General features: G+C 40.0%; 2 protein-coding genes across 2 annotated transcripts; both read right to left on the bottom strand.

Annotated features, from left to right (window-relative positions):
• Positions 1-11,356: 11,356 nt before the first annotated feature.
• LOC147358145 (olfactory receptor 51E2) lies at positions 11,357-16,946 on the bottom strand. The gene has a single exon (XM_086340445.1). The coding sequence runs from the start codon at positions 13,867-13,869 to the stop codon at positions 12,907-12,909; it is 963 nt and encodes a 320-aa protein (XP_086196571.1). The 5' UTR covers positions 13,870-16,946; the 3' UTR covers positions 11,357-12,906.
• Positions 16,947-19,933: 2,987 nt separating this feature from the next.
• On the bottom strand, positions 19,934-25,107 carry LOC147358144 (olfactory receptor OR51C1). The gene has a single exon (XM_086340446.1). It carries the CDS (start codon positions 21,896-21,898, stop codon positions 20,954-20,956), a length of 945 nt encoding a protein of 314 aa, XP_086196572.1. The 5' UTR covers positions 21,899-25,107; the 3' UTR covers positions 19,934-20,953.
• Positions 25,108-25,466: the final 359 nt, after the last annotated feature.

Below are 25,466 nucleotides of genomic sequence, written 5' to 3'. Positions count from 1 at the left end.
TTCCTTCAAAAACTGGAAATAGAACTGCCTTATGATCCAGCAATCCCACTGCTGGGCATACACACTGAGGAAACCAGAAGGGAAAGAGACACATGCACCCCAATGTTCCTCGCAGCACTGTTTATAATAGCCAGGACATGGAAGCAACCTAGGTGTCCATCATCAGATGAATGGATAAGAAAGCTGTGGTACATATACACAATGGAGTATTACTCAGCCATTAAAAAGAATACATTTGAATCAGTTCTAATGAGGTGGATGAAACTGGAGCCTATTATACAGAGTGAAGTAAGCCAGAAGGAAAAACACTAATACAGTATACTAACACATATATATGGAATTTAGAAAGATGGTAACAATAACCCTGTGTAGAAGACAGCAAAAGAGACACTGATGTATAGAACAGTCTTATGGACTCTGTGGGAGAGGGAGAGGGTGGGAAGATTTGGGAGAATGGCATTGAAACAGGTAAAATATCATGTATGAAACGAGTTGCCAGTCCAGGTTCGATGCACGATACTGGATGCTTGGGGCTAGAGCACTGGGACGACCCAGATGGATGGTATGGGGAGGGAGGAGGGAGGAGGGTTCAGGATGGGGAACACATGTATACCTGTGGCGGATTCATTTTGATATTTGGCAAAACTAATACAATTATGTAAAGTTTAAAAATAAAATAAAATTAAAAAAAACATAAATGTGAAAGAGGTTGAAAATGTATTCCACCTGAAAGCAAGCAAGAGACAATATAATTTAAATGTATTGATATATTTAAATATTGGATATCTAAATATATTGATATATAGTATATTTAACTATAAATACTTTTGTAGTATCATTTTTGAAATGCTATGTGAAATACTGATCTCTTCACTTATTGAAGAAAGTGGTACTTTCTTTAGAAATACATGAGATGATCATAAAGAGTCCAATTTAAAAAGCCCTAGTTTAAACAAAAAGCAATGGCCTCACCTCATGGAAATAAATTGCAAATATACTGTGGAAACTTAAAGGGTTGATGACCTGGGCTCACTCTCATTGTTTTCCTGGGATTTTCCTTTAAATCTCAATACAAAAAGTATAAACAAGTAAATAAGCAAATAAAAAATCTTTACAGGTAGGTCAATAAAAGAATGTAAGAAGAAGAGTTGCACAGCTATCTTTTAGCAGAGTATAAAATTCCACCAAAAGTATGTCTGAGAGCTAAAAGGGGCTTTAATCTGAACCCTGGGGTCTACAGCTATGTCATATCTAGTCAACATCATAAACTCACCCTAAAGGTAGGACTGCCTTTTTTTTTCAATTCCTTTATTTCTTTCTTTTTTAAAATTTATTATTATTTTTTATTTTATTTTTTAACTTTACAATATTGTGTTGGTTTTGCCATATATCAACATCCTTTATTTTTTAGGTGGGTGACAAGCATTGTTTCTCTGGAGCAGAAGATTGTGCGTAATTTGGCAGAAACTTTTTAAAGAAAACATAGTGATGTTGCTGACAATGTCAGTTCTGGAGCCCTCCATCCAATCTCTCTCAAACATTGTGAGCAAATACCAAAACCTGACGGAATTCACTCCATTCAAAGCCAAGTAACAGAGAAGTTCCATCACAGAGCTTGTGCAGACACATTTTGTAAAAATTAAAAGGGTTAAAACAACTACAGTTCGGTTCAGTCACTCAGTCGTTGCCAACTCTTTGAAACCCCATGGACCACAGCATGCCAGGCCTCCCTGTCTATCACCAACTCCCTAAGTTTACCCAAACTCATGTCCATTGAGTAGTGATGCCATCTAACCATCTCATCCTCTGTTGCCCCCATCTCTTTGAGATAAGGAATTATTCAAGAGAGAGAAGAAAATTCTGTATAAATATTTTCCAAGTAAAGCAATTGAAGAAATCATGAACCAAATTAATTTTTTGATATTGTGATATAAAAATGGGTCAGTGATAAATTAAGGAAAATGAATGCCAGATGTGATGAAATCTTGACATTTCTCCTTGTTTACTTCCTCTCTGCAGAGACTACGAGGGACACTTCTCCCTGGAAGTGTGGTCTGGGATTCCAGTTTTTCTCTAAGCTGCTGCTGCTGCTGCTGCTAAGTCGCTTCAGTCGTGTCTGACTGTGCGACCCCATAGACGGCAGCCCACGAGGCTCCGCCGTCACTGGGATTCTCCAGGCAAGAACACTGGAGTGGCTTGCCATTTCCTTCTCCAATGCATGAAAATGAAAAGTGACAGTGAAGTCGCTCAGTCGTGTCCAACTCTTAGCGACCCCATGGACTGCAGCCTACCAGGCTCCTCCGTCCATGGGATTTTCCAGGCAAGAGTACTGGAGTGGGGTGCCATTGCCTTCTCCGCTTTTCTAAGCTATAAACTCCCTAATCCTCAGAAAGGCAGCCTTCTTCAGAGTCTCTTCTCAAGAAGGCATGACCATCTCCTATTGTCCAAGAATGGTTATTTCTCTTTCTTCTGCCTGACTTGCAGACCTTTCCCACTGTTACCTCCATCTGAGGCAGAGGCACTAGTGGTCATTCATCCTGGAAGCAGAGAAGGTGTGTTGAGAGCCCAGGTTACTCACCCTGGCTGCTTGTTGTCTCCAGCTGTTCTGCCATTCCACATCCTGCAAGAGCCCAGGACGTCTTTAAGATGCTTTAGCTGTAGTGTCATCTCCAGGGAAGGCCAGGCCTGAGCCACAGAGGAGCCACTCCACTCAGGTCCCTGAGGACTGAACAATTTGTGGCTAGCTCTTGGAATGGGGAAGTGGTTGGAGCAATTGAACAATAATGGAGGAAAGGAGACAGACTCATAGATTCTACAATACCCCAGCAATTTTAAATTATCTTCACAGACTATCCACTTCAATCGCATTTGAAATCCTTCAAAGACAATATTCCTCAAGCCAGCCCCCTCTTGGCCAAATTCCAAGACAAATCCTGCAGGAACAGCCCATTTTTGTGGGGGGTGGAGTGATGTGTTGGGGGCCTAGTAGTGTTGGCCTCCCCCAGCCAGAGGGCATCAGGGAAGGCTTCTTAGAGGAAGTGGAGAGAGCTCAGACTTCTAAAAGACCCACAGACCCTGTTCTGAACTCTCAGCTCTCATTCTGGGACAGACTCCAAGACTTTAGGCTTGTAGCTCCAGACTGCAGCTGGCACAGATTCTGCCCACACGCCTAGCCTGGGGCTGCCCTGTTGAATCTAGGTCAAAAGGAGGAAGCTTAGTAGAAACAATATGAACTACAGAGCCATTCAAAACTCAGTTCAAATCTTTCTCCATTTCTTGATGTTTCTTCCCACATATAAGTTCTGTGTCCCTTCTTTCTCCCTTTCTTGAGAGTTCTACTCCAAAATAGCTGTGACCTCAGCTCTTTCCTAAATCAATTTGGACTAATGTCACTCACTTGGAGCTGCTTTCTATGAACACATCTGACTTTTCTCCTCTGATTTTGGCTGCACTCTCCAAGCTGAGGGCTTCCCAGGTGGCACTAGTGGTAAAGAACTCAGGATGGTAAAGAACTCAGGATGGTAAAGAACTCAGCAGCAGGAGACGTAAGAGATCCGAGTTCAATTTCTGGGTTGAGAAGATCCCTTGGAGGAAGGCATGGCAACCCACTCCAGTATTCTTGCCTGGAGAATACCCATGGACAGAAGAGCCTGGCCAGCTACAGTACATAGGATCACACAGAGTCAGACACGACTGAATCGACTTAGCACAGCACTCCCAGATGAACTGGGCCCAGTGTATCTCCCTTTCTCCTCCATAGGTGATAAATAAATTTAGGAAAAATTACTCAACTTTAAAATCTTATATCAAAATAAATTCATGTTCATTTACCTGAGCTGAGATTTCAGCAGTACTCCATAATTTTCCTTTTGGTTTTTAAATTGTCGCCATTCTTCTCAAGCTCTTTGTCCAATCTGCTATCTCACTCTCAGTAGCTCATGTTGCTGCTCCCAGCTTCACAATGAGAAACAAGGGCCATCAAATGTGCCCTCTCTGAGTCTTGCCTAGTCCATCTGCTCTTTTTCCTGCTTCCACTCCTACATCTACACCATACTAGACGGACCATTCTAAGGCAAGTGTGTTTCATATCAACCCCATCTCCAAGCTTTTAACCACTTCTTTGTTGGCTGTCCATCACTTACAACAACAACAAGAAATCTTGGAATGGCAAAGCAGAAACTGAGATACTTTATTCTTTAAAACTCTTTTTGAGACAATTGTAGATTCATATGCAGCTGTAAGACAACACAGAAACACCATATATCCTTCATTCAATTCTCCCAAAGTTAACATCTTGTGAAACAACAGTACAATACCAATTTAGGAATACTGGCATTGCTACAGTCATGATACTAAACATTTCCTTCACCACAAGGCTCCCTCATTTTTTTTTTTCTTCTTTTATGTGGACTCCCACTCCCCTGTTTCCCACCCCCTTTTTCATCCCTGGCAATCACTAGTGTGTTACTTATTTCTATACTTTTGTCAATGCAAGATTGTTTTACAGATGAAATGGTATAGTATATAATTTGGGGGGACTATGTTTTTTCCACTCAGCATGACTATCTGGAGATTTATCCAGCTTGTTCCATGTATTAATAGCTTGTGCCTATTTAAAATTGAAGTATAATTGAGTTACAATATTGTATTAGTTTCAGGAGTCTGAGACTATTATGTATTTCTGTTTTTCATCTTCAATTTCTTTCATCAGTTTTATAGTTTTCCAAGTTCAAGTCTGTTACCTCCTTAGCTAGATTTATTCCAAGGTTTTTTATTCTTTCTGATGTAATTGTGAGTGGGATTATTTCCTTAATTTCTATTGGGACTCAGAGCATGGGGACTTTTCCTACAGCCCTCTACCTCTCCCATATGCAAACCCTGCTGCTGCTGCTAAGTCGCTTCAGTCGTGTCTGACTCTGTACGACCCCATAGACAGCAGCCCACTAGGCTCTGCCATCCATGAGATTCTCCAGGCAAGAACACTGGAGTGGGTTGCCATTTCCTTCTCCAATGCATGAAAGTGAAAAGTGAAAGTGAAGTTGCTCAGTCGTGTCCGACTCTTAGCGACCCCATGGACTGTAGCCAGCCGGGCTCCTCTATCCATGGGATTTTCCAGGCAAGAGTCCTGGAGTGGGGTGCCATTGCTGGTCTTCAAAGTCAGATGCTCTTGGGGTTCATCTTTCTGATGCAAAACCCCTGTCGGAGACCGTGATGTAGGGTTTGGGCCCTTTGTGCCTTGGAGAGAATCTCTGCTATTGTGATTATTCACCTATTTGTGTGTTGCCTTCCCAGGGTTGTGAATTTTGACTACATTGTGTCTCTGCACCTCCTACGCATTCATTGTGATTTCTTCTTTGTATCTTTAGCTGTGGAAAACTGTCTCATATATAGTTGCTCTGTATGTGCTCTGTATGTATGTATGTGAAACTCGCTCAATCTTGTCTGACTCTTTGTGACCCTATAGACTATAGCCCACTAGGCTCCTCTGTCCGTGGAATTCTCCAGGCTATAATACCAGAGTGGGTAACTGTTTCCTTCTCCAGAGGATTTTCCCAACTCAGGGATCGAACCCACGTCTCCCGCATAGCAGGCGGATTCTTTACCATCTGAGCCACCTCTGTAAACAGTTGTAATTTTGATGTAACCATCGGAGGAAGTGTGCTCAGGGTCTTTCTATTTCACCGTCTTCAACAGTTTATTCTTTTTAAATGCTGAGCAATATTGTAGGGTATGGCTATTACCACTGTTTTTTTGTTTGTTTGTTTGTTTTTTAACAATTCACCTGTTGAAGTACATTATGTCTTATTTCCTGTTTGGGGTTAGTATTTTAAAGTTACTACAAACATTTTTTGTACAATCTTTTGGTACACGTATTTCTTCATTTCTCTGAGATCAATACCAGAGTGCAGATGCTCAGTCATATGTTTGTTGCATGTTCAGTTTTTAGAAACTACCAAAATGTTTTTCAGAGTGACTAGCTATGCCTTTTCACATTTCCTCAGCAGTGTATTAAGCATCCAGTTTCCCAACATCCTTGCTAGCATTTGATGTTTTCACATTTGTTTAAAAAAAAAAAGGCTAGCTATTCTTATAGATATATATTGGTATCTCGTCATGGTTTTAATTTTCATTTTCTATGGGGCTAATAATTTTGAACATTTTGTCATGTATTTATTTGCATCTATGTATCTTTTTCCATAAAATGTCACTTTATGATTTTTGCCTATCTTTAGATTTTTTTATTCTAAATTTTCAAAGTCCTTTTTATATTCTAGATACTACGCCTCTGTTGGATATGTAATTGGCACACATATTCTCACACTCTGTATGTTGTCTTTTCATCCTTTAAACTGAGTCTTTGATACACCTGCAATTTTTAATTTTAGTGAAGCTTAATTTATCAGTTTTCCTTAAATGAATCATGTTTTTGGTGTCAAGACTAAGAAAAGCTTTGCTCTAAATACTGAAGATTTTCTCTTAACACTTTCCTAAGAGTTTTATAGATTTATGCTTATGTCTAAAAAAGTTTTACATTCAGGTCAGTGATTGAAATTTATGTATATATTGAGGTATAATTAACAAATAAAATTGTAATATACTTAAAAGGTAAAATGTGGCAATTATATATACATATATATTGTGAAAGGGCTGGATCCCCACCATTCAGTTAATTAATAAAAATCGATCACCTCAAAAAACTTAGTTTTTTTTTTTTTTGCTGAGAACACTGAAGTTGTACTCTCTTAGCACATTTCAGTTATACAAGGTAGTGTTATTAACTATGGTCATCACATTACACTCTAGATCCTTAGAACTTACTTATCTTATAACTAAGAGTTTATATTTTTTTCATCAACATTTTCCTATTCACTGCTCCAATTCCCAGCCTCCGACAAAAACCATTCTGCTCTGTTTCTTTGAGTTTGATGTTTTTTCCTCCTGATTCCACATACAAGTGAGAATATGAACTATTTGTCTATCTCTGTCTAGAATGTTTCATTTAGAATAATGCCCTTCAGTTTTATCTATCCTGTAACAAATGTCAGAGTTTCCTTTTAAAAGGCTGAATAATATCCATATATTATGTGTTTATATATATTACATACATATATATATGTAATATATATGTACATCACATTTTCTCTATCCATTCATCTGCTGATAGATGCTTAGGCTGTTTCCATACATTGGGTATTGTGAATGATGCTGATATGAGAGTGCAGGTATCTCTTTGAGGTAATGATTGCTTATGGTATTTTTATTTTTAATTTCTTGAATAAGCTGCATACTGTTTTTCCTAATGCCTGTACCAATTTGCAGTCCCACTAACAGTGCACATATGTTCCTTTTTCGCCACATTCTTGCCAACACTTGTTATCTCTTTCCTTTTGGGTAATATCTGACATACACTCTAACATCCACTATTGTTTATTTTGGTATTCTCTTCATTTCTTACAAGGCCTAGAAGGTTGTAAATTATGCTTGAATATTTCAAGTTAAATGACATTTAAACATGGACATTGGGCATGAATTCTGGCACCAGCTGGGATAATTGGTGGTGATCATTTTTGGAAAGAATCTCAGATATGTGATGCTGGTAATCTCTGGTCATAAATATGTATTGAGAGTAAATCTTTTCTTCTAATAATAATTTTTAAAGCCTGGGGAAATCTCTATCTCTCAAAACAAACTTATGTGGTGTTCTTATTTCTTGTCAGTCCAGGGTTGGGTAAATGATATGCTGCTCAGAGGTGGGGGGTAAATGTAATTATTGTGGGGATGGGAGTTGTCTTGCTTATAGAGCAACCTCAGACACTGTGGCTCTCATGGGGAACTCGATACCTAAACTGGTGCCCTCCACTGTTCAGGCCAACATAAACATGGCTGGGAACAGGGCAAAGCTTTTATGGTCCTTGGTCCCCAGAGATCCTTGTTCACTGGGAAAGAGACTCTCACGACAGCGAGCACTTGCCTGAGACCCAGAGGCCTCTCACGGCAGGGGCTGCCTGGGACCACCTCTCTCAGTTGACTCAGCTCCCCAGGCACCCAGAGGCCTCCTTCTTGAAGTCCTTCCAGGACATTGGGAAACAAAAGGCAAACACTCTCCCAGGACCCTGGTTTGTGTGAACAAGGAATAAGTAATGGCCATAACCTGTTTTTAGTTTGCCACTTTCTAGTATGCAATTGCATTTTTTCTGGTATAGTTTTGAAAACTATGGCCTTTCTGTTGATTTTTCTTCTCTAGTGCATATAATCAGTCATTTCAATCCAAATTGAATCCCATTTAAGTCCCACTTCCCCTCTCCACTACATTCCCTTCCTTCACCTCATTTTCCAATCTTAGTCCTGCTGGTGTGTGTATGTGAATTGGAGGGGTGAGAGAAGAACAAAGTCCAGGTCTTAAACTCCAAGCTCCTAGGCTAATGTGCTCTAATCAGTGTTTTAAAACAATTTGTGTGTCTTGCTTGCCACAGACAGAAACCCATATTCCTATCTCCTCATTATCCCTGTAAGACAGGGATTATTATCTATCTTCTCAATCTCTTCTCAATGATAATAATGAGTATTTATTGAGTTCATACTATGTATTAAACACTGCACTAAGCACTGTGCATGGATAATTGCACACAATCCTCACAAAGGCACTGAGGGGTAGACACTAATATTGCTCAAAATAAACTAAAGAGGAAAACAAGCCTCACAGAAAGTGAATTGACTTGATGATCAGAATGGTTTTCTCTCTCTGCTGGACTGGACCTCCTTTCAGAGAGCCCATGCATATCTACTGGGTGGAAATTCCCCCATTTTTGAAAGAAGGTTTGATTTTTGGAGACAGCTATAATTGGTAGAATCAGGGAGTAGGAGGTCAAGTTGATAAATACAGTGTTTGGGCAAACAGTAGGTGTGGCCTCAGGGAAGGAGGCTGGTTTTCTTATGTGGGTCAGAAAGCAGTTCTGAAGGAGTCCCAGGAGAGATTCAGCCTTGCAGGACTTTTTGAATTGTTCCCGGCTTCTTAATGTTTCCGCTTCACTTGTGGCTCAGGTGGTAAAGAATCCGCCTGCAATGAGGGAGACCTGGGTTCAATCCCTGGGTTGGGAAGATCCCCCAGAGAAGGGAAAGGCTACCCACTCCAGTGTTCTGGCCCAGTCCATGCGGTCACAAAGAGTCAGACAGGACTGAGTGACTTTCACTTTCTTAATGTTCAGAGCACATCATATAACTTCCCTGGTGGTCCAGCAGTTAAGACTTTGAGCTTCTACTGCAGGGAGAGGGGGTGACGAGGGAGGGGGTTTGAACCCTGGACAGGGAAATAAGATCTCACATGCCACACAGGGCAGCCAAAAAGTGAAAAAAAAAAAAAAAAAGATTGGAAATGGGATTTAGATTTTTTAGACTTTACATAATTTAATCACCATGTTTACAGACTTCAAAGAGATAATGTGATTTAGAAAAGGTCACAAGGCTTAGTAACACGACTGGAGTTCTGAGTTCCTAAATCTCATCCCAGGGCTCTGCCTTCCTCTCAGTATGGTGATCAAATGTGTTCTTCTTTGGGATACTTAAACAGCAGCAACAAAAACTTAATATACTTTCTTTAACCTAGATGCAATCATTTCAACATGTTCTTGTTATAAAATTGATGGTGATGTTTTACATTTTAAAAATAATTATCATAGTAAAACATACATAAAATTTACCATTCTAACAAACATTTTTACGTGTGCAATTCAGTGGGATTAAGTATATCCACATTGTTGTGCAACCATCATCGCTATCCATTTCTAGAACTTTTTCATCATTCCAAACTGAAATTCTGTTACCCACTAAACAATAACTCTCATTCTCCCCTGCCTCCAGCCCCTGGAAACCTCTACTTTCTATTTTGATGAATTTTACTTTCTAGTTCAATGAATTTTTAGTACCTTATATAATTGGAATCCTACAATATTTGTCCTTTTGTGTCTAGCTTATTTCAGTTAACATCATATTCTCAAGATTCATTCATGTTGTAGAATATATCATATTTTGTTCTTTTTTATGGCTGAATAATATTCTGTTGTATGTATATAACCAGTATTCTTTATCCATTCATGTGTTGAACACCTGGGTTGCTTCCACATTTTGGCTATTGGGAATAGTGTTGCTATGAATACAAGTCTTTGGACTACTCTTTTTTTAAAGTTAAAATCTTGGGGCATAGGGAGATGTAGGGGAGACAGAAATGGAATATGAATAAATCGGACAGCAGTGAACAGTGAGAGATTTGGGAGCGAGAGATGGCACACTTTATTAAGTTGTTAATCTGGTTATTCTCTTAGATGTATGGAAGTAGTCAGGAGGGTATGATTTGAGGTAGAGCAATGCACAGGAAAATAGAAGAGAATGGAAGTTGTGGGAAGAGACATAGTCAATTTCATCAAATGAGGCTCCTGACCTCATTATTTGGGGTGAGGCCCAATACTCGAATTTCCACTTTTACAGTGGAAATTTTATGAGCATGCCTTTGCTTTTTTAAAGGAGCCATTCATTCTTCCATTCTCTCCCTCAGACCTGGTCTATGTGCATTGATGAACTGCAAGACTTTGGAGGCTCTTTTACAGTCTCTGGGCAGGCGATCAGAATTGGATGCTCACAGATACATCATATGCTAGGAGGACCCTTCTTCAGGAGAAAGGCTAAGAGTCTGAGGTTCCCCCTTTCTGAGCAAGAGCCTACAGGCTGAAGTCACCCCCCATGGTTTATCCACCCTAGTTACCCACAAAAGATTTGTTCAGTGAAGCTGCTGAGGGAACACATAGGCCCAGTGATTGTCCTCAGACTTTAGCATCTCATCAGACCTGCTCAACGATACAATGGGAATAGTCCATCTTGAAAAGATGCATTTAGCTTTCTGCACTGGTGAGAAAGAAGACCAGGGAACCTCTCACATAGGATTCTATGAATGTGAAAGCAGTAGGTATAACACTTAGCAAAATTTGAAATAAAATTTATAATGTCTCATTACCTAAGTTAAAATTCAGACCTTGGATATGTTTGACAGATACAGAAAACACTTAAAAAAAGGGAGACATGATTGAGAAGATTTTAGGGATAAATAGACAAAAATATTCTCCCTTAGTCAAGAAAGAAGCAGGCTGTAGAACATGAAGGTTGGCTGTAAAACATGAAGAGTAACCTAGATTTGTTGCTCACAACAAGGGCAGGGTTATCTCTCAACACAAATAGTCATTTATCTCATAAGGCACATGGCAGAAGGAAAACAGCATTTACACAGGCTGAGGAGATAAATGGCAGATGTTAAACAGGAAGCAATGCAGCATGGACATTAAATACTGTATTTGGTTATGAAATTTAATTTGGAATCATGGCATGGCACCCATAAAACTGTGTGCCTTAGTTTTCTCAATGTAAACCTTATTTCTTGCACTGGTAATGGAGGACAAAAATAGTCCCTCTGCCATAAAGTTGGTGTGAAGATAAGATAAAACCTATAAAGCACTTAGATTTCTGGAACATTGCAACCACTCAAGATATATTCATTGGCATTATTATTTAAAGCTGAACTTCCCAGGTAATAAATAGGAAACAATGAGTCTTTGACAATCCCTGGTGTACATAAATGATCAGTTTCATTTTTTCCATTTTAAAAGTTGTACATGCTAACTTGTACAAATTATAAAAGATGTACAAGATCTCCATAAAAAAGGAATTAGAAGATAGAAACAGAAGTAAGTCACTAGTAATTTGAGCACATTTCTTTCAAGGCATAGATTGTTTTACAAGTTAGTTTCAATCATGTATCCTCCTTATTTTTCTTAACATTACATGCATGTTTCATTTTATAGCAGAGCCTTTAAAGGTCACATAATATTTCCTTAACATGGACTGTTTCACATAATGTTCCATTAAGTGAAAAGACCATGTCTGAGTCACCAAGGAAGCCCATACTTCAAACCTTGGATGTCAAATACATGATTACTATAAATAATGGTATGATTGATATATCTTATGAGAAACTTGTTTTCTGCATTTAGGGATATTTTATGAGAATAAGTTTTCAAAAGAGAGATTACAGCATTAACACTCATAACTTTTAAAAAGCCCTTGCTACATTTTGGCAGTTGCACCATCAGTGGTGTTGCTACAGCATATATGCTCCAACACAAACTCCTTTTACATTATGAATTTTCATTAATAAAAACTGCTAATTAAATAAGCAAAAATGTTACCTAATTATTGTGTTAATACAGGTTTCTTGGACTAATAATCAAAGAAAATTTTCCCTTGTTTAAAAGTCAAATTTTACTTTTGCCACTCTCCTTTACATTCTTTTGCTGCTTATTTTCTAATTTTAGCTTTTTATGTAACAAGGATAGTAGTAATAGTGGTAGTGTTAGTCACTCAGTTGTGTCTGACTCTTTGAGACCCCAGGGACTGTAGCCCACCAGACTCTTCTGTCCACGGAATTCTCCAGGTGAATCAGTAGTACTGAATAGCATTTTTACCTGCGGAAAAGAATTATGCTAAGTCGCTTCAGTCGTGTCTGACTCTTTGCAACCTTAGGGACTGTAGCCCACCAGGCTCCCCTGTCCATGGGATTCTCCAGGCAAGAATACTGAAGTGGGTTGCTGCACCCTCTTCCAGCAGATCTTCCTGACCCAGGAGTTGAACCCATGTCTCTTACATTTCCTGCACTGGCAGATGGGTTCTTTACTGCTTGTGTCCACCTGGGAAGCCCAGAAAATAATTATGGCAGCCTCAAAAATTTAACCCCAAGCAGAGGAAGTATTTAGAAGCCAAACCAGAGAAAATCACTGACGTGTTTATGGGCAACTGAGATCAAGCTAGCATTAGTAAATCATTATATCAAGCCATTAAAGGTAAGAATAAGTGCCGTGGTAAGGGTCACTTGCCTCCCACAGGCTGAAACTCCCTGTCACAGCTGATCTTAAACATAGCTAGCACCCGAGTTCTGATCTGTTTGGTCTTGGCACCGTAAATGATGGGATTGATGACAGGAGGCAGAAGTAGGTAGACATCACCCATGAGAACATGCACAATGGGATGAAGGCTGTTCCCAAAGCGATGCACCACTGAGAGGCCGATGAGAGGCACATAGAAGGCCAGCACCACACCAATATGTGACACACAGGTTCCAAAGGCCTTGGCCCGCTCCGACTTGGAAGGCAGTTGTAGAACTGTTCGTATAATCAGAAAATAGGACAAAGAGATGAACAGGGCATCCACACCCATGACCAGCAGAATGGCAGTAAGACCATAGACCACATTGGGCAATGTGTCTGCATAGGCCAACTTCATTACATCCTGGTGCACGCAATAGGAATGCGAGAGCATGTTGGATTGGCAGAAGGCTAGCCGTTCGATGAGCAGAGGCAGTGGGATGAAGAAGAGGGATCCGCGGACCACAGCCACCAGGCCAATCTGGGCTGTCACTGTGTTGTTGAGCACTGCGGCATGGCGCAGCGGGTGGCAGATTGCTATGTAACGGTCAAAGGCCATGGCCAGTAGGATGGTGGACTCGATGGCTGAGAGAGCGTGAATAAAGAACATCTGGGTCATACAGGCATCAAAGGTGATCTCCCGGGAGTCGAACCAGAAGAGGGCGAGGATCTTGGGCATGGTGGATGTGGACAAGGCCAGGTCGATGGCTGCCAGCATGCAGAGAAAGAGGTACATGGGAGCATGGAGGCTGCGCTCCATCCTTACGATGAAGACCACGATGCAATTTCCAAACAATGCCACAGCATACATAGAAAGCAGGGGGAAGCCAATCCAGAATTGAGCTGCTTCTAGTCCTGGGATACCAATAAGTACAAAGGTGGCATGTGTGAAGTTGCAGGTACTCATAGCTGGCACCGAGAAGGTGAGGTCACACTGGCAGCCTGCTAGCCTGCTAGGACAGGGAGCACAATCAGAGAGGCTGGCCCCAGAGACCCGGGGACTGAATACACCTTAGCTCTCCTTCCCCTTCTCTCTTCTCTCACTCCTCCGAGTCATCTGGGTTCTTTCATAAAAAGGCTGTCTGAAGCCTCCTGCCAAAGGGGAAAGTGACAGCTCAAATTCACTTATCAGTCACTACTCTCAAAGTCCATTTACATTTGTAAAAGGGAACCTGGAGAGAACAATGCTCATCCCAAAAATCTGTCCTTCTCAAGTTCCCTGGGAATCATTTTTCTGTTCTATAAGCATTTACTTATAAGACTTACCATATATCAAGGATATTTGCTAGATGCTGAAAATACAGAGACAAAAATGCATATTTTTGCCTTTCAGGTGTTGTGACACATCATTTGCCTTTCAGATACCTTGCCTAGAGTGAGAGACAGATAAGTAATGAAAATATTAGAATCTTGGGATATGAGTTAGGAAAAGATGTGCATTTAACGCATAGGATGGGAGAAGCATCATCAGAGGAAACTCTCTGAAACAAGATGATCCTTCTGTTCAGTCTTGAAATATTGAGTAGAAATTAAAAAGACAGAGAAGGGAATAAAAGGTAGAGCAAACAGTGGGGATAGGGAGATTTTTTATTTTGTTTTTGTTTTGCTTTGTTTGCTTGCAAATTTTCAGGATTCCAGGTCTGAGGTCAGCAAGAGAGGAAAGATACAACTGTAATAAAAAATAAAATAATAAAAAACAAATAAACAAAACCCACAAAATAAAAATTAAGGAAAAAAGGCCAAAGTCAATATCTTAAGGTAACAGGGAAACTTATTTGGGGTCATCAAATGAAAGGTAGTAGTTCCCACCAATGAATTCCCTGGAGATGAAGGTGCTGGTAGGATCCTAGCTGCCAGGCGTGGCCCCTGTGAAGGCTTTCTCTCCATTCCTGGCTGATGGGTCTCTCTACTTTTAAAAGTTGTCTCTAAGGCCACTCTCACTGCAAAGAGAGCTTGAGTTGAGTCTTGATACTCCCAGAGCTTTATCTTTCTTGGAACCTCTGGCCATGAGTTATTTATATTAGGTGAATCTTTGATTTCTTAGGAAACTCAGTGTTGCTCTGCCTTATTCTGTGTTCTGATCTCATCAAACTCTTTCCTGAAAGTCTCCCTAAGTACCCTGGTATATAGAGCTAATTGTCTCTAAAGAGCTAATGGCTTGGCTTTTCAAAAGAGGTTCTGAATCTTTAGAATACACTCTGCAGGTGATTTCATCAGTGATATTGGGATTAAACTGTTCATCCTCCCCACTTCTCCCCACCCCACCAGGATTCCTCTTCACTCCTAACCTGTGTCCTTTCTGCTGCTGAGACATGCTTTTCTATTTGGCCTTAGTAGAGAGGGTTTGGAGAGGAGAATGACCAGGTATCTAAAAACACAATATGATAAAGTGAAAACTAAAAATTTTGACTTAGATTATCCTCATCTTGGATAAGCAAGAAAGAACAGATCCAGGTTCAAAGGTCAGAAAATCTCTCCTCTGATGACTATCCGTTCTTCTCCATTCTCAGACATGTGCCAAGATATTACAGCTACCTTCCTTGACAAATATCAGATCCCAGCTTTGTCCCCCTCAGCTGCTGTCAGAGAATGAAAAGCATTTTTCAGAGGTAGATGCTTACAAGCATGGAGGGTAGCAAGGGGAGGACAGTAATGCATTTTTCCTTTCTCAGTGCCTCTGATGACAGCATTCACATGGGCAGACAGAAGGGTCTCTGGTGGCCTCAGAGTCAGATATCTCCCTGACTCTTCTTTCTGCAGGGCACCTTTTCTGCTTTGCTGGTAGCAGCCTAAGACTTGGGGCCATTGTTTCATCTCCCCAGTTACCTATCCCAGAAGACCTCATGCTTTCCTCCCATGTGGTCTGGTCTTCTGCCTAAAGGGATGCTAGCCAGACCCAGTTGCCGCTTCTCTTTGGGTCTGAGTGTGGCTGTAGCATCTAGTCTCACTTGCCTTTCTGGGTGGCAACTAATGCTCTGAAATACTTCTTCCTCATCCATGAAGATGTGGGTGGGATACAAGGGCTTCCCCTTACCCTGCCACGAGACAGTTTGTAGGATCTTCAGGGTTCCTTAGGATGCCAGGGACCATGGGCTGCCTGACCCCAGCGAGGGTGCACTCACTTGAATATGGTACAGTCCTGATGAGAGGCAGCTGAAGCTGATTCTCCCTTTCAGGCACAGATTTATTTATAACTGCCTAGGAATCCTATGGGGATAGGCTATGGGAATATGGACTGAAGGCCAGGAGGCTGGGCAGGCAGGGGGCAATACCTCCATGGCCACTTGTATGTCACTCCTACAGGCTTCCCACTGTTTCAGTCTGGTGGGGGTGGATGGGCGAAGATTACCAGGGGCCCACTTCCTCTGCCATCACTCCCACACTTACACATACAGGGCTCTCGACAATCTATATCTGCCCATCCAAGTAACTCAAACTCTAGTTAGCCACTTTACTAGACACACCTGCCAGTGTATGTAGTTTGGTTCTTGAGCTCTAGGAGTTCATATCCTCTTTATTGAGACAGGCACACAAAAATATAGTCCCATAATTCAAAATAAGGCCATGCACCTCTTGAACTTCTCTTTTCCCAGCCCCAGCTTTTCTTTCAGTTGATGAAATGGACTTTCAGGTGAGGAAGCCACTTTTTATTGCACCTGTGTCACAGATAAAGCATACACATAACCTAAAGGCTCTTTGCTTAGGTCATATGGTTCATGAATTATAATATGGTCAGAGAACCAAGTATTCAGATTCTTTATTTATTTACATTCAACAAAGATTTATCAAGCCTGGCATGCTGCAGTTCATGGGGTCACAAAGAGTTGGACATGATCTAGCAACTGAACAATGACAGCAATGTAATAAGAAAAATAGATGCCACATACAAATCTCCAGCCTCATGGAGTATTCTGGTTAGGGTACAGACAGTACATGGAGTTGCTATAAAAAATGAAAGAGGATGTTAGGTAGGCTTCAGGAGAAAAAAAATAACGGGAAGAAGGAAATAAATACATCTCAAGGGGATAGTAGAAATTTTAAATGAAACTATTGCACAATATTACAAAGACCACACAGAATGAAAGCATTTAAGGAGAAGCCTAACAGAGTGAGAAATATATCCATGGAAGTATTTGAAGAAGACTATTCCAGGAAGAAGGAAAAGAAACCACAAATAAATTTCCTGAGAAGAGAATGTATCTGGGGGTTTAGAACACCAAGAAGGCCACTGTGCCGAGCAGAGGGAACCAGGGCAAGAGTAGTAGGGAGATACAATCAGAGAAGTAATGGGCAATTGGATCATATAGGGCCTCATAGGACTTATGGAACATTTAAGGATTTTCATTAAGAAGTCCAAGTGAAATAGTGGCCATGTGTCTACCACTGCTCTGGCCTTTAGGAAAATCTCCAATTCATTGTAAGCTTGTCCCTTGGGTCAGAGATGACATTTGCTCTGCACCCCAGCCCCATTTCCCTTAACGTCTACACTATGCCCTCCCTGGGAATGGAAGCTTACAAGTTGCTTGGATGGTTGCACAGTGGGGCTTTTCACATGTTAGTGTTGGTCCTGCAGGAGGGTGCTGATGGGAGAGAAACATCTGTAGAAGTAGTGAGAGCTTCCTGGCTGTCTAGTTCTTAAGACTGAAGTTCCATCTCCTCCCATATTTAGGACGCTGTGTACCCCAATCCATCTTCTCTAGCCCAAGCACCTCTTTGTCTCTCTCCCCTATCTCCCTGCCCTATCTTATGTCATGTGTGGAAATATCAAACAAAAATTGAGTCTGTGATCCCACATCATGTGCTCATTTTCTCTTATTTCTAATGGTGACTGAGACATCGTCCCTTGATCTCAAGAAGTAAGCAGAGTCTTTTGTGGGAAGAATGCTTACAGTAGAGTCTGAAAAAGGGTGCCATGAAGAAGCACAAAATGATGCAGGAGAACCTGAAAAGGACACCAGAGAGACTTGAGACATCATGAAAACATCTCTGAAGGAAAGCTGCTTCTACTTGGTTAGAGGGAAGAGAGTGAGGGTGCTGTAAGTGGAGGAGCCTGTGCAAAGGCTTGAAAGTGAGATAGAGCAGTCAAGGCTAAGGAAATGCAAGTTGTTTGTTGTGCCTGGACCTCTGGGTGGAGGGGAAGCAATGACTTTGAGCAGGCCACACAGATTTTATGATTTTTTTTTCTATCTGGTAGGAAGAGAGCTTAAATGAAACAAAGTCCTTATTCTCAAAGACCTTACCTTTTAATGGGGAAGCTAGAAAAGAGATAAACAGATATGTAATGCGTTACAGAGAGTGTGAAAGTGCTAGAAGTTAAAACAAGGTAGGTAAGGAAGAGAGTGAATGAAGGCAGGAACTGAGGAAGAGGTGGTGTTGTCATTATTATTTTTTGTAGTATAAAGGGCCCTGTAATAAGGGGGTGCACGAGTGGAGACTGCATGGTGACAGGCAGTAAATAACACATCGGGAGGAAGAACATCTCAAGTAAAGAGATCTGCAAGTGCAAAGTCTGAGGGTGAAGCATGCTCGGTGTGTTTAAGGGAATGTTTGCAGGTTAGTGTGGTTGTAGTAGAGAGAGTAGGAGAAGGCAATGGCAACCCACTTCAGTACTCTTGCCTGGAAAATCCTATGGATGGAGGAGCCTGGTAGGCTGGAGTCCATGGGGTCGAGAAGAGTCGGGCATGACTGAGCAACTTCACTTTCACTTTTCATTTTCATGCATTGGAGAAGGAAATGGCAACCCACTCCAGTATTCTTGCCTGGAGAATCCAAGGGACAGAGGAGCCTAGTGGGCTGCCGTCTATGGGGTCGCACAGAGTTGGACACAACTGAAGCGACCTAGCAGCAGCAGCAGCAGCAGCAGTAGAATGAGTAAGGAGGAGAGTAGTAGGAGTTGAAGTTGAGCTGATGAAGACGAGTCAGAGCACATAAATCCTTGTAAGGTATTACAATGACTGTAAATGTTTCTTGGGTAAGACAGGAGACCTCTGGAACATGTTAAACACAGGATGTGACATGATTTGTCTTGTGCATTAAGATAATCCTTTTAACTACCGTGGGGGAAATAGACTGTACTATAAAGCAAAATCAGGTTCAAAATGATGATGGCTTGGAACATGGTGGTAGCAGTAGAAGTAGTAGAAAGTAGTTGTACTCCAGATACCAACATCTGGAACACCTGGAATAAAGAGTCATCAGCATTTGCTAAAGATTGGATGTAGAATGGGGGAGATGGACATGTGCCAGAAATAACTCTAAGTCTTCTCTCAGCATCTTGAAAGGCAGAGTTTCTGGGTTACAGAAAACTGTGATTGAGAATGTTTTTTCCTTGGTGTGAATACCAGGATATGGTTTTGGATATGATGAGTCTAAGATGATTTTTAGATGTCCAAATGAAGATACTGATGCACAGGCAATTAGATATGTCTGGACTATATTATAAATACTTATTTGGGATTTACAAGCTTATAGATTGTATGTAAAGACATTATGTTAAATTAGATGACCAGAAATGAGAATATAACAAAGAATAAGACGGGTCTCAGAACAAAGTTCTGGGACATTTCAACATAAAATGATAACGAAGATGAAGATTAATAGTAATTGACTCAGAAAATACTATTGTCAAACATGCTGAAGAGTTTGACATCATCCTAACTGTTAAGTAACTGGTACTGTGAATAAATTCCCTGTAGCTATGAATGACTACTTCTACTTCTTTGTTGGATCTGATACCAGCTATAGGGCTCACCATTACTGAGTGATTACTGAGTAAATACATGTATCATTGAAACATGCACTTTAAATTTTTGATAATTATTGGATATACCCAGGTTGGAAAAAATAATTAACTTGCTGAATTAAGCCATACATGAAATAAATGTTACAAATTAAAACAATTCTGATAATACAACTTGTAATTCCTTTGCAATTCTAGTCACTTTTTAGTTTCTACTGGGGCAAAAAGTTGAGGGAGGTCAGAAAGAAATTCTGGAATATGCTTAGCTGGGAAAGAACATCAGGTAGAAATACATTTGTGAGGTTTGAGGATTTTGTTTTAGGCTTTTATTTGATTAATTGGTTGAAAATTTTTAGAGAATACAGTTTTATTTTTTTGTTTGTTTGTCTAAATTGTGTCCCCCCAGTACAAGTTAGTTAATTTATGTACGCTGCTGCTCAGATGGTCAGTCGTGTCCCATTCTCTGCGACCCCATGGACTGTAGCCTGCCAGGCTCCTCTGTCATGGAATTCTCCTGGCAGGAATACTGGAGTGGGCTGCCATTTCCTCCTCTAGGGGATCCAATTCATGTATAATTATATGCTGTATTGTGTATACATGTTTATATTACATATAAATATAGTATAGCTATATAAATACATATATTGTTTATACTACATACACAATTAAGGTTAAGAGTAGGAGGACCCTGAAGGAAGTCAGTTTGCAGGTGGAAAGGAAATGTGGCTTCATTACTTACTAGCTGTTTAAGCATGTTACTTAACATTTTTGTGCTTCAGTTTTTCTCACTAATACTAAAAGTGACTATCTTATCATTTTGTTTCAAATATAAAAATGTGTTAATATGTGTAAAAAACAGAACAATGACTGGTCAAAGGAAATAATAAATATTAGTTAAAATTATTAGTACAGTTAGGAAATACTACCTATTTCTCAAAAAGGAGTGACTTTTTCATACTGTGTCATCTTACCTGCTGAGAAGTGGATGAAGTAAAAAGAGACAGACTACTGGCAGGATAAACAACAGCTTAGAATAAGCAGTCATTGGAGGAGAAATTCTAGACAGTAAAGCTGTTTGTTCCTCCTATTCTAATGTCTCGCCTCCTCATTTGTAAAACAAATGGGTCAGTCAAGCTGATTTTCTAAATATATTTCATCTTTGATTTTAAATATTTGCACATTTGGTATCAACGATCACCAGATTCACTTTTCAATTGATAAAAACAACCTGACATAGACTGTTTCTGTGATTCTATGTGTCTTTGGAGTGGAGAATTTTTATCACAGCTCTGCATATCTGTTTTGTCTTCACACTGTAGATGACGGGGTTCATGACAGGGGGGATTAGCAGGTAGGTGTTAGCTATCATAGTATGTACGTAGGCTGGGGCCCGTTTCCCAAATCTGTGAACAAAGGACAGACTGATCAATGGGATATAGAAAATGGCAACAGCCCCAATATGAGAGATACATGTGCTGAAGGCTTTTTTCCTCTCTTCTGGGGATGCAATGCTGAGGATAGTCTTAATGATCAAAACATAAGAAAAGGGGATGAGGATTGAGTCCACACCAACAGTCGAGATCATGGCAGTCAGCCCCACTGCATTGTTGAGCCTGGTGTCTGTGCACGAGAGCTTCATCACATCAGGGTGGAAACAGTAGGAGTGGTGGAGCACTCGGCTGTGGCAATAGGACAGTCTCGTAAGAAGTGCTACCATCGGCGTGAGCGTTAGCGTCCCCCTGATGACAATGGCCACTCCAATTTGAGTTATTCTGGAGTCCGTCAAAATGATGGCATACCTGAGGGGGTCAGAGATGGCCACAAAATGATCAAAAGCCATGGCCAACAACACTGATGACTCCATGACAATGAAGAATTTAATAAAGAACATTTGTGACAAGCAGGCATTAAAGCTGATCTCCCTGGCATTGAACCAGAATATACCCAGCATGGTGAACAGAGTAGATACAGACAAGCCAAGGTCAGTGGTGGACAGCATGGAGAGGAAATAATACATGGGCTTGTGGAGGCTGGGCTGAGTGATGATGGCAAAGAGAACCAGGCTGTTTCCTGAGAGAGCAGTTGCATAGAGAAAGCAGAAGGGAATGGAGATCCAGGTGTGGAAGGCTTCCAGCCCGGGAACACCAGTCAGCAGGAAAATGACGGAAGAGGATGTGGTATTTTGCAAGTTTGACATGATGAATTAAAAAGTACAGAATTCCAAGATGAAATTCTGGAATAACCAAAAAACTTACATTTAAACAGGCAATCCAATTACAGATAATTTTATTCAACCAAAAGCTAACCAGAGATGAAGATCTATATACCATGTAAATATGAATGGCTGATATAAATTGATAAAATAATTGCAAAATTTCAACTGCTTTAACAATACTTTTTTTTTTTTTTGTATTTGCCCCTGCTCATGATTTTTTTTCCCTGGAGCATTTTGCTGATAGCAAGGTTTATATTATGTGATCTTTTCTTCTAGCCAGAGATGGCAGAACTAAGAAAAGAAACTTGACCCAAGACTGGCTGATCATATTCCATCCTCTTTGGAATATATTCTGTATAGTTGGCATCAGAGACAAATGATTGAGGCTTTGGAGGAGCAGTATTACATTGGTCAAGAGAAGAGAAAGCAGTGAAGCTTACAGATAATTTGGGAAGCCAGAAAATATTGAGAGATACTTATAATGCAAAATAACATGTATTAAGTGATAATAAATGACTTAAGCATCAGTGCGGTCATGTGCAGGTGACTATAGTATCTAACCTTTCAAATGACCATTTTCATTTGACCCTCGTCCAGACCCTTATAGCATCTGGAATTGCATTAGAGAGATGGAGAGCTAGAACACAGACTTATTACCTACAAAGGCCTCTGGCCCCTGGTTGATATAACATGCTGTCAGTTTCAAATATATTGCTTCAGTTTCTTTACAGACTAGCTTTTCTCCATTAGCAAAGAACAGATTTTTCTCCATTTTGTTAAGACATGCTTCTAAAGAGACACCTAATAGAATCTTACTGCTTTGCTTTGGAGGGGAACATAACTTTATTTTTCATTGAATAAGCAATTGCATCCTGGGTAAATAGGTCTGTATGAATTGGAAGAAGGGGTATGGGGAAAACAGAGATTAGTATTCCAAAGCTTTTAGAATGGCATATGTGAAAGAGAGTTGAGCCACAATGAACTTGTAACCAATGTTAAGATCACTGTTCCTTAAGGGAACCTAAGAGTTTCCAGAACACAGTTTTACCCAAAGTGCAAGGTCAAGAATTTCCTAAATAAATCTCTTAGTTTTAACAGGAAAATTTTTAATTTGATTAATGGAAAATTCAAGGAAAAAAGAATGTTAAATTACATGAGTTGGTCAAATCAGTGAACTATGACTTCATATTCTCCAGTTTACAAAAATGAGACTGTTTCCAGAGAACCAATCAAATTACTGTCAGAATATATTAGCAAATTTCATAAGGGAAATGAGAAGTAACAAAAAGGGAATATTTATTTAAAAAGGAAAATTTTTTCTGGATACTACACCCATGGCACTGCCATGGCTTTGATCATTTTATAGAACTGAAGTATCAGGATTCCTTAGTGGTCCACGGTTAAAAAAAAAAAAAATCTGCTTGCCAATGCAGGGGACACACATTTGATTCCTGGTCTGAGAAGATCCCACATGTCTTGGGGCAAATAAGGTTGTGTGCCTCAAGTACTGAAGCCTGGGTACTTAGCGCCAGTGCTCTGCAATAAGAGAAACCACTGCAATGAGAAATACATGCCTCTGCTAGAGAGTAACCTCTGCTTGCTGCAACTAAAGAAATCACACGCAGCAAGAAAGACCCAGAGCAGCCAAAAATAAATAAATAAACAATTAAAAAATACTTAAAAAATGAAGTATCAATAGATACTGTGTCATGCAACTGGCATGTACTTAGCAGTTAACTGTGAAAGTTTGAAAGATTAACAGGTTCTATTAGCACTTTTTGATATTAATTAAAACTATAGTGATTTCTGAAAATCTTTTTTTTTTTTTTTACAGCTTTTACATTTAATAAGTATGTATTGATCAGGAAGATAAACTAAAAATATATTAAATGAATGATATGATAATTTATAATAATGGGTTCACATCTCATTTTCCACAAGTCTTTGACCTATTTCTTATCATTTTTCATAGAACCTGGGACTCAGTTTTTGAAGTTAACAACTTTCTGAGGTTACTTGGAAGTAGAGAAATTATTAAAAAAGGAATCACTTCAATTCTGTTTACAAATGATTTGGGGTATTTGCAAAAGGCTTTCCAAGAAAACAGTACTTGAAATAATTCTACATTTTGTGTATGTCAAGATGAAGTATTCCAAGCCAGAAACTGTCAAGCGAGAATGAGCCTGTAATATTGTTTCTTTGCTCTTGCCTTACACTCTCAGAGACATTTCCTGAACACCTACTCTGGGCACAGTGCTCTGTTAGAAGCTAAGATATAACACAAACAAAACATCTCTTACAGGGTTTATAATTAAGGGAGAGTGAATGCTGCTGCTTATAAATAATTTCAATATCCAGCATACCATGATGAATAATAAAAATTGTTATGAGAATACAAAAGACCAGATTATGTCAGCACTAGTAGTACAAAACAAGCAAAATAACGGAGGTTTGATACTTGAGAAAACCAGAGAGATGTCAGGACCTCATCACTGAGAGACAGAAAACCACATCTTTAAACAGAGCCCAGTGACACATTTGGGGAAAAAAAGGAAAATTACCTATTTGAAAAACCAGCTACATGCCAGGCACTGTGTACTAGGCATGGGCATATCAGAGGAGTCACAGGCAAAGAAATGCCACTAGTTGTAGAGCTCTTAAATTGAAGAAAGTAGGGAAAACCTCTAGACCATTCAGGTACGACCTAAATCAAATCCCTTATGATTATACAGTGGAAGTGACAAATAGATTCAAGGGATTTGATCTCATAGAGTGCCTGAAGAACTATGGACAGAGGTTCATGACATTGTACAGGAGGCAGCGATCAAGACCATCCCCAAGAAAAAGAAATGCAAAAAGGCAAAATGATTATCTGAGGAGGCCTTACAAATAGCTGAGAAAAGAAGAGAAGTGAAAGGCAAAGGAGAAAAGGAAAGATATACCCATTTGAATGCAGAGTTCCAAAGAAGAGCAAGGAGAGATAAGAAAGCCTTCCTCAATGATCAATGGAAAGAAATAGAGGAAAACAATAGACTGGGAAAGTCTGGAGGTTTCTTCAAGAAAATTAGAGATCCATCCAAGGGAACATTTCATGCAAAGATAGGCACAATAAAGGACAGAAATGGTATGGACCTAACAGAAGCAGAAGATATTAAGAAGAGGTGGCAAGAATACACGGAAGAATTATACAAAAAAGATCTTCATGACCCAGATAATCATGATGGTGTGATCTCCAACCTAGGGCCAGACATCCTGGAATGCGAAATCAAGTGGGCCTTAGGAAGCATCACTATGAACAAAGCTAGTGAAGGTGATGGAGTTCCAGTTGAGCTATTTCAAATCCTAAAAGATGATGCTGTGAAAATGCTGTACTCAATATGCCAGCAAATTTTGAAAACTCAGCAGTGGCTGCAGGACTGGAAAAGTTCAGTTTTACTCCAATCCCAAAGACAGGCAATGCCAAAGAATGCTCAAACTACTGCACAATTGCACTCATCTCACACACTAGTAAAGTAATACTCAAAATTCTCCAAGCCAGGCTTCAACAGTA

This window comes from Bos grunniens, chromosome 15 (genome assembly GCF_055505025.1).
Source record: "Bos grunniens cultivar Pamir isolate PY7600 chromosome 15, Bosgru_T2T1.0, whole genome shotgun sequence".
In the NCBI taxonomy this organism is placed as follows: domain Eukaryota; kingdom Metazoa; phylum Chordata; class Mammalia; order Artiodactyla; family Bovidae; genus Bos; species Bos grunniens.
This window is presented reverse-complemented; position numbering and strand designations above follow the sequence as displayed.

Coding starts and splice junctions, on each gene's coding strand:
- LOC147358144 (XM_086340446.1), bottom strand. CDS start 21,898: ATGTCAAACTTGCAAAATACCACATCCTCTTCCGTCATTTTCCTGCTG.
- LOC147358145 (XM_086340445.1), bottom strand. CDS start 13,869: ATGAGTACCTGCAACTTCACACATGCCACCTTTGTACTTATTGGTATC.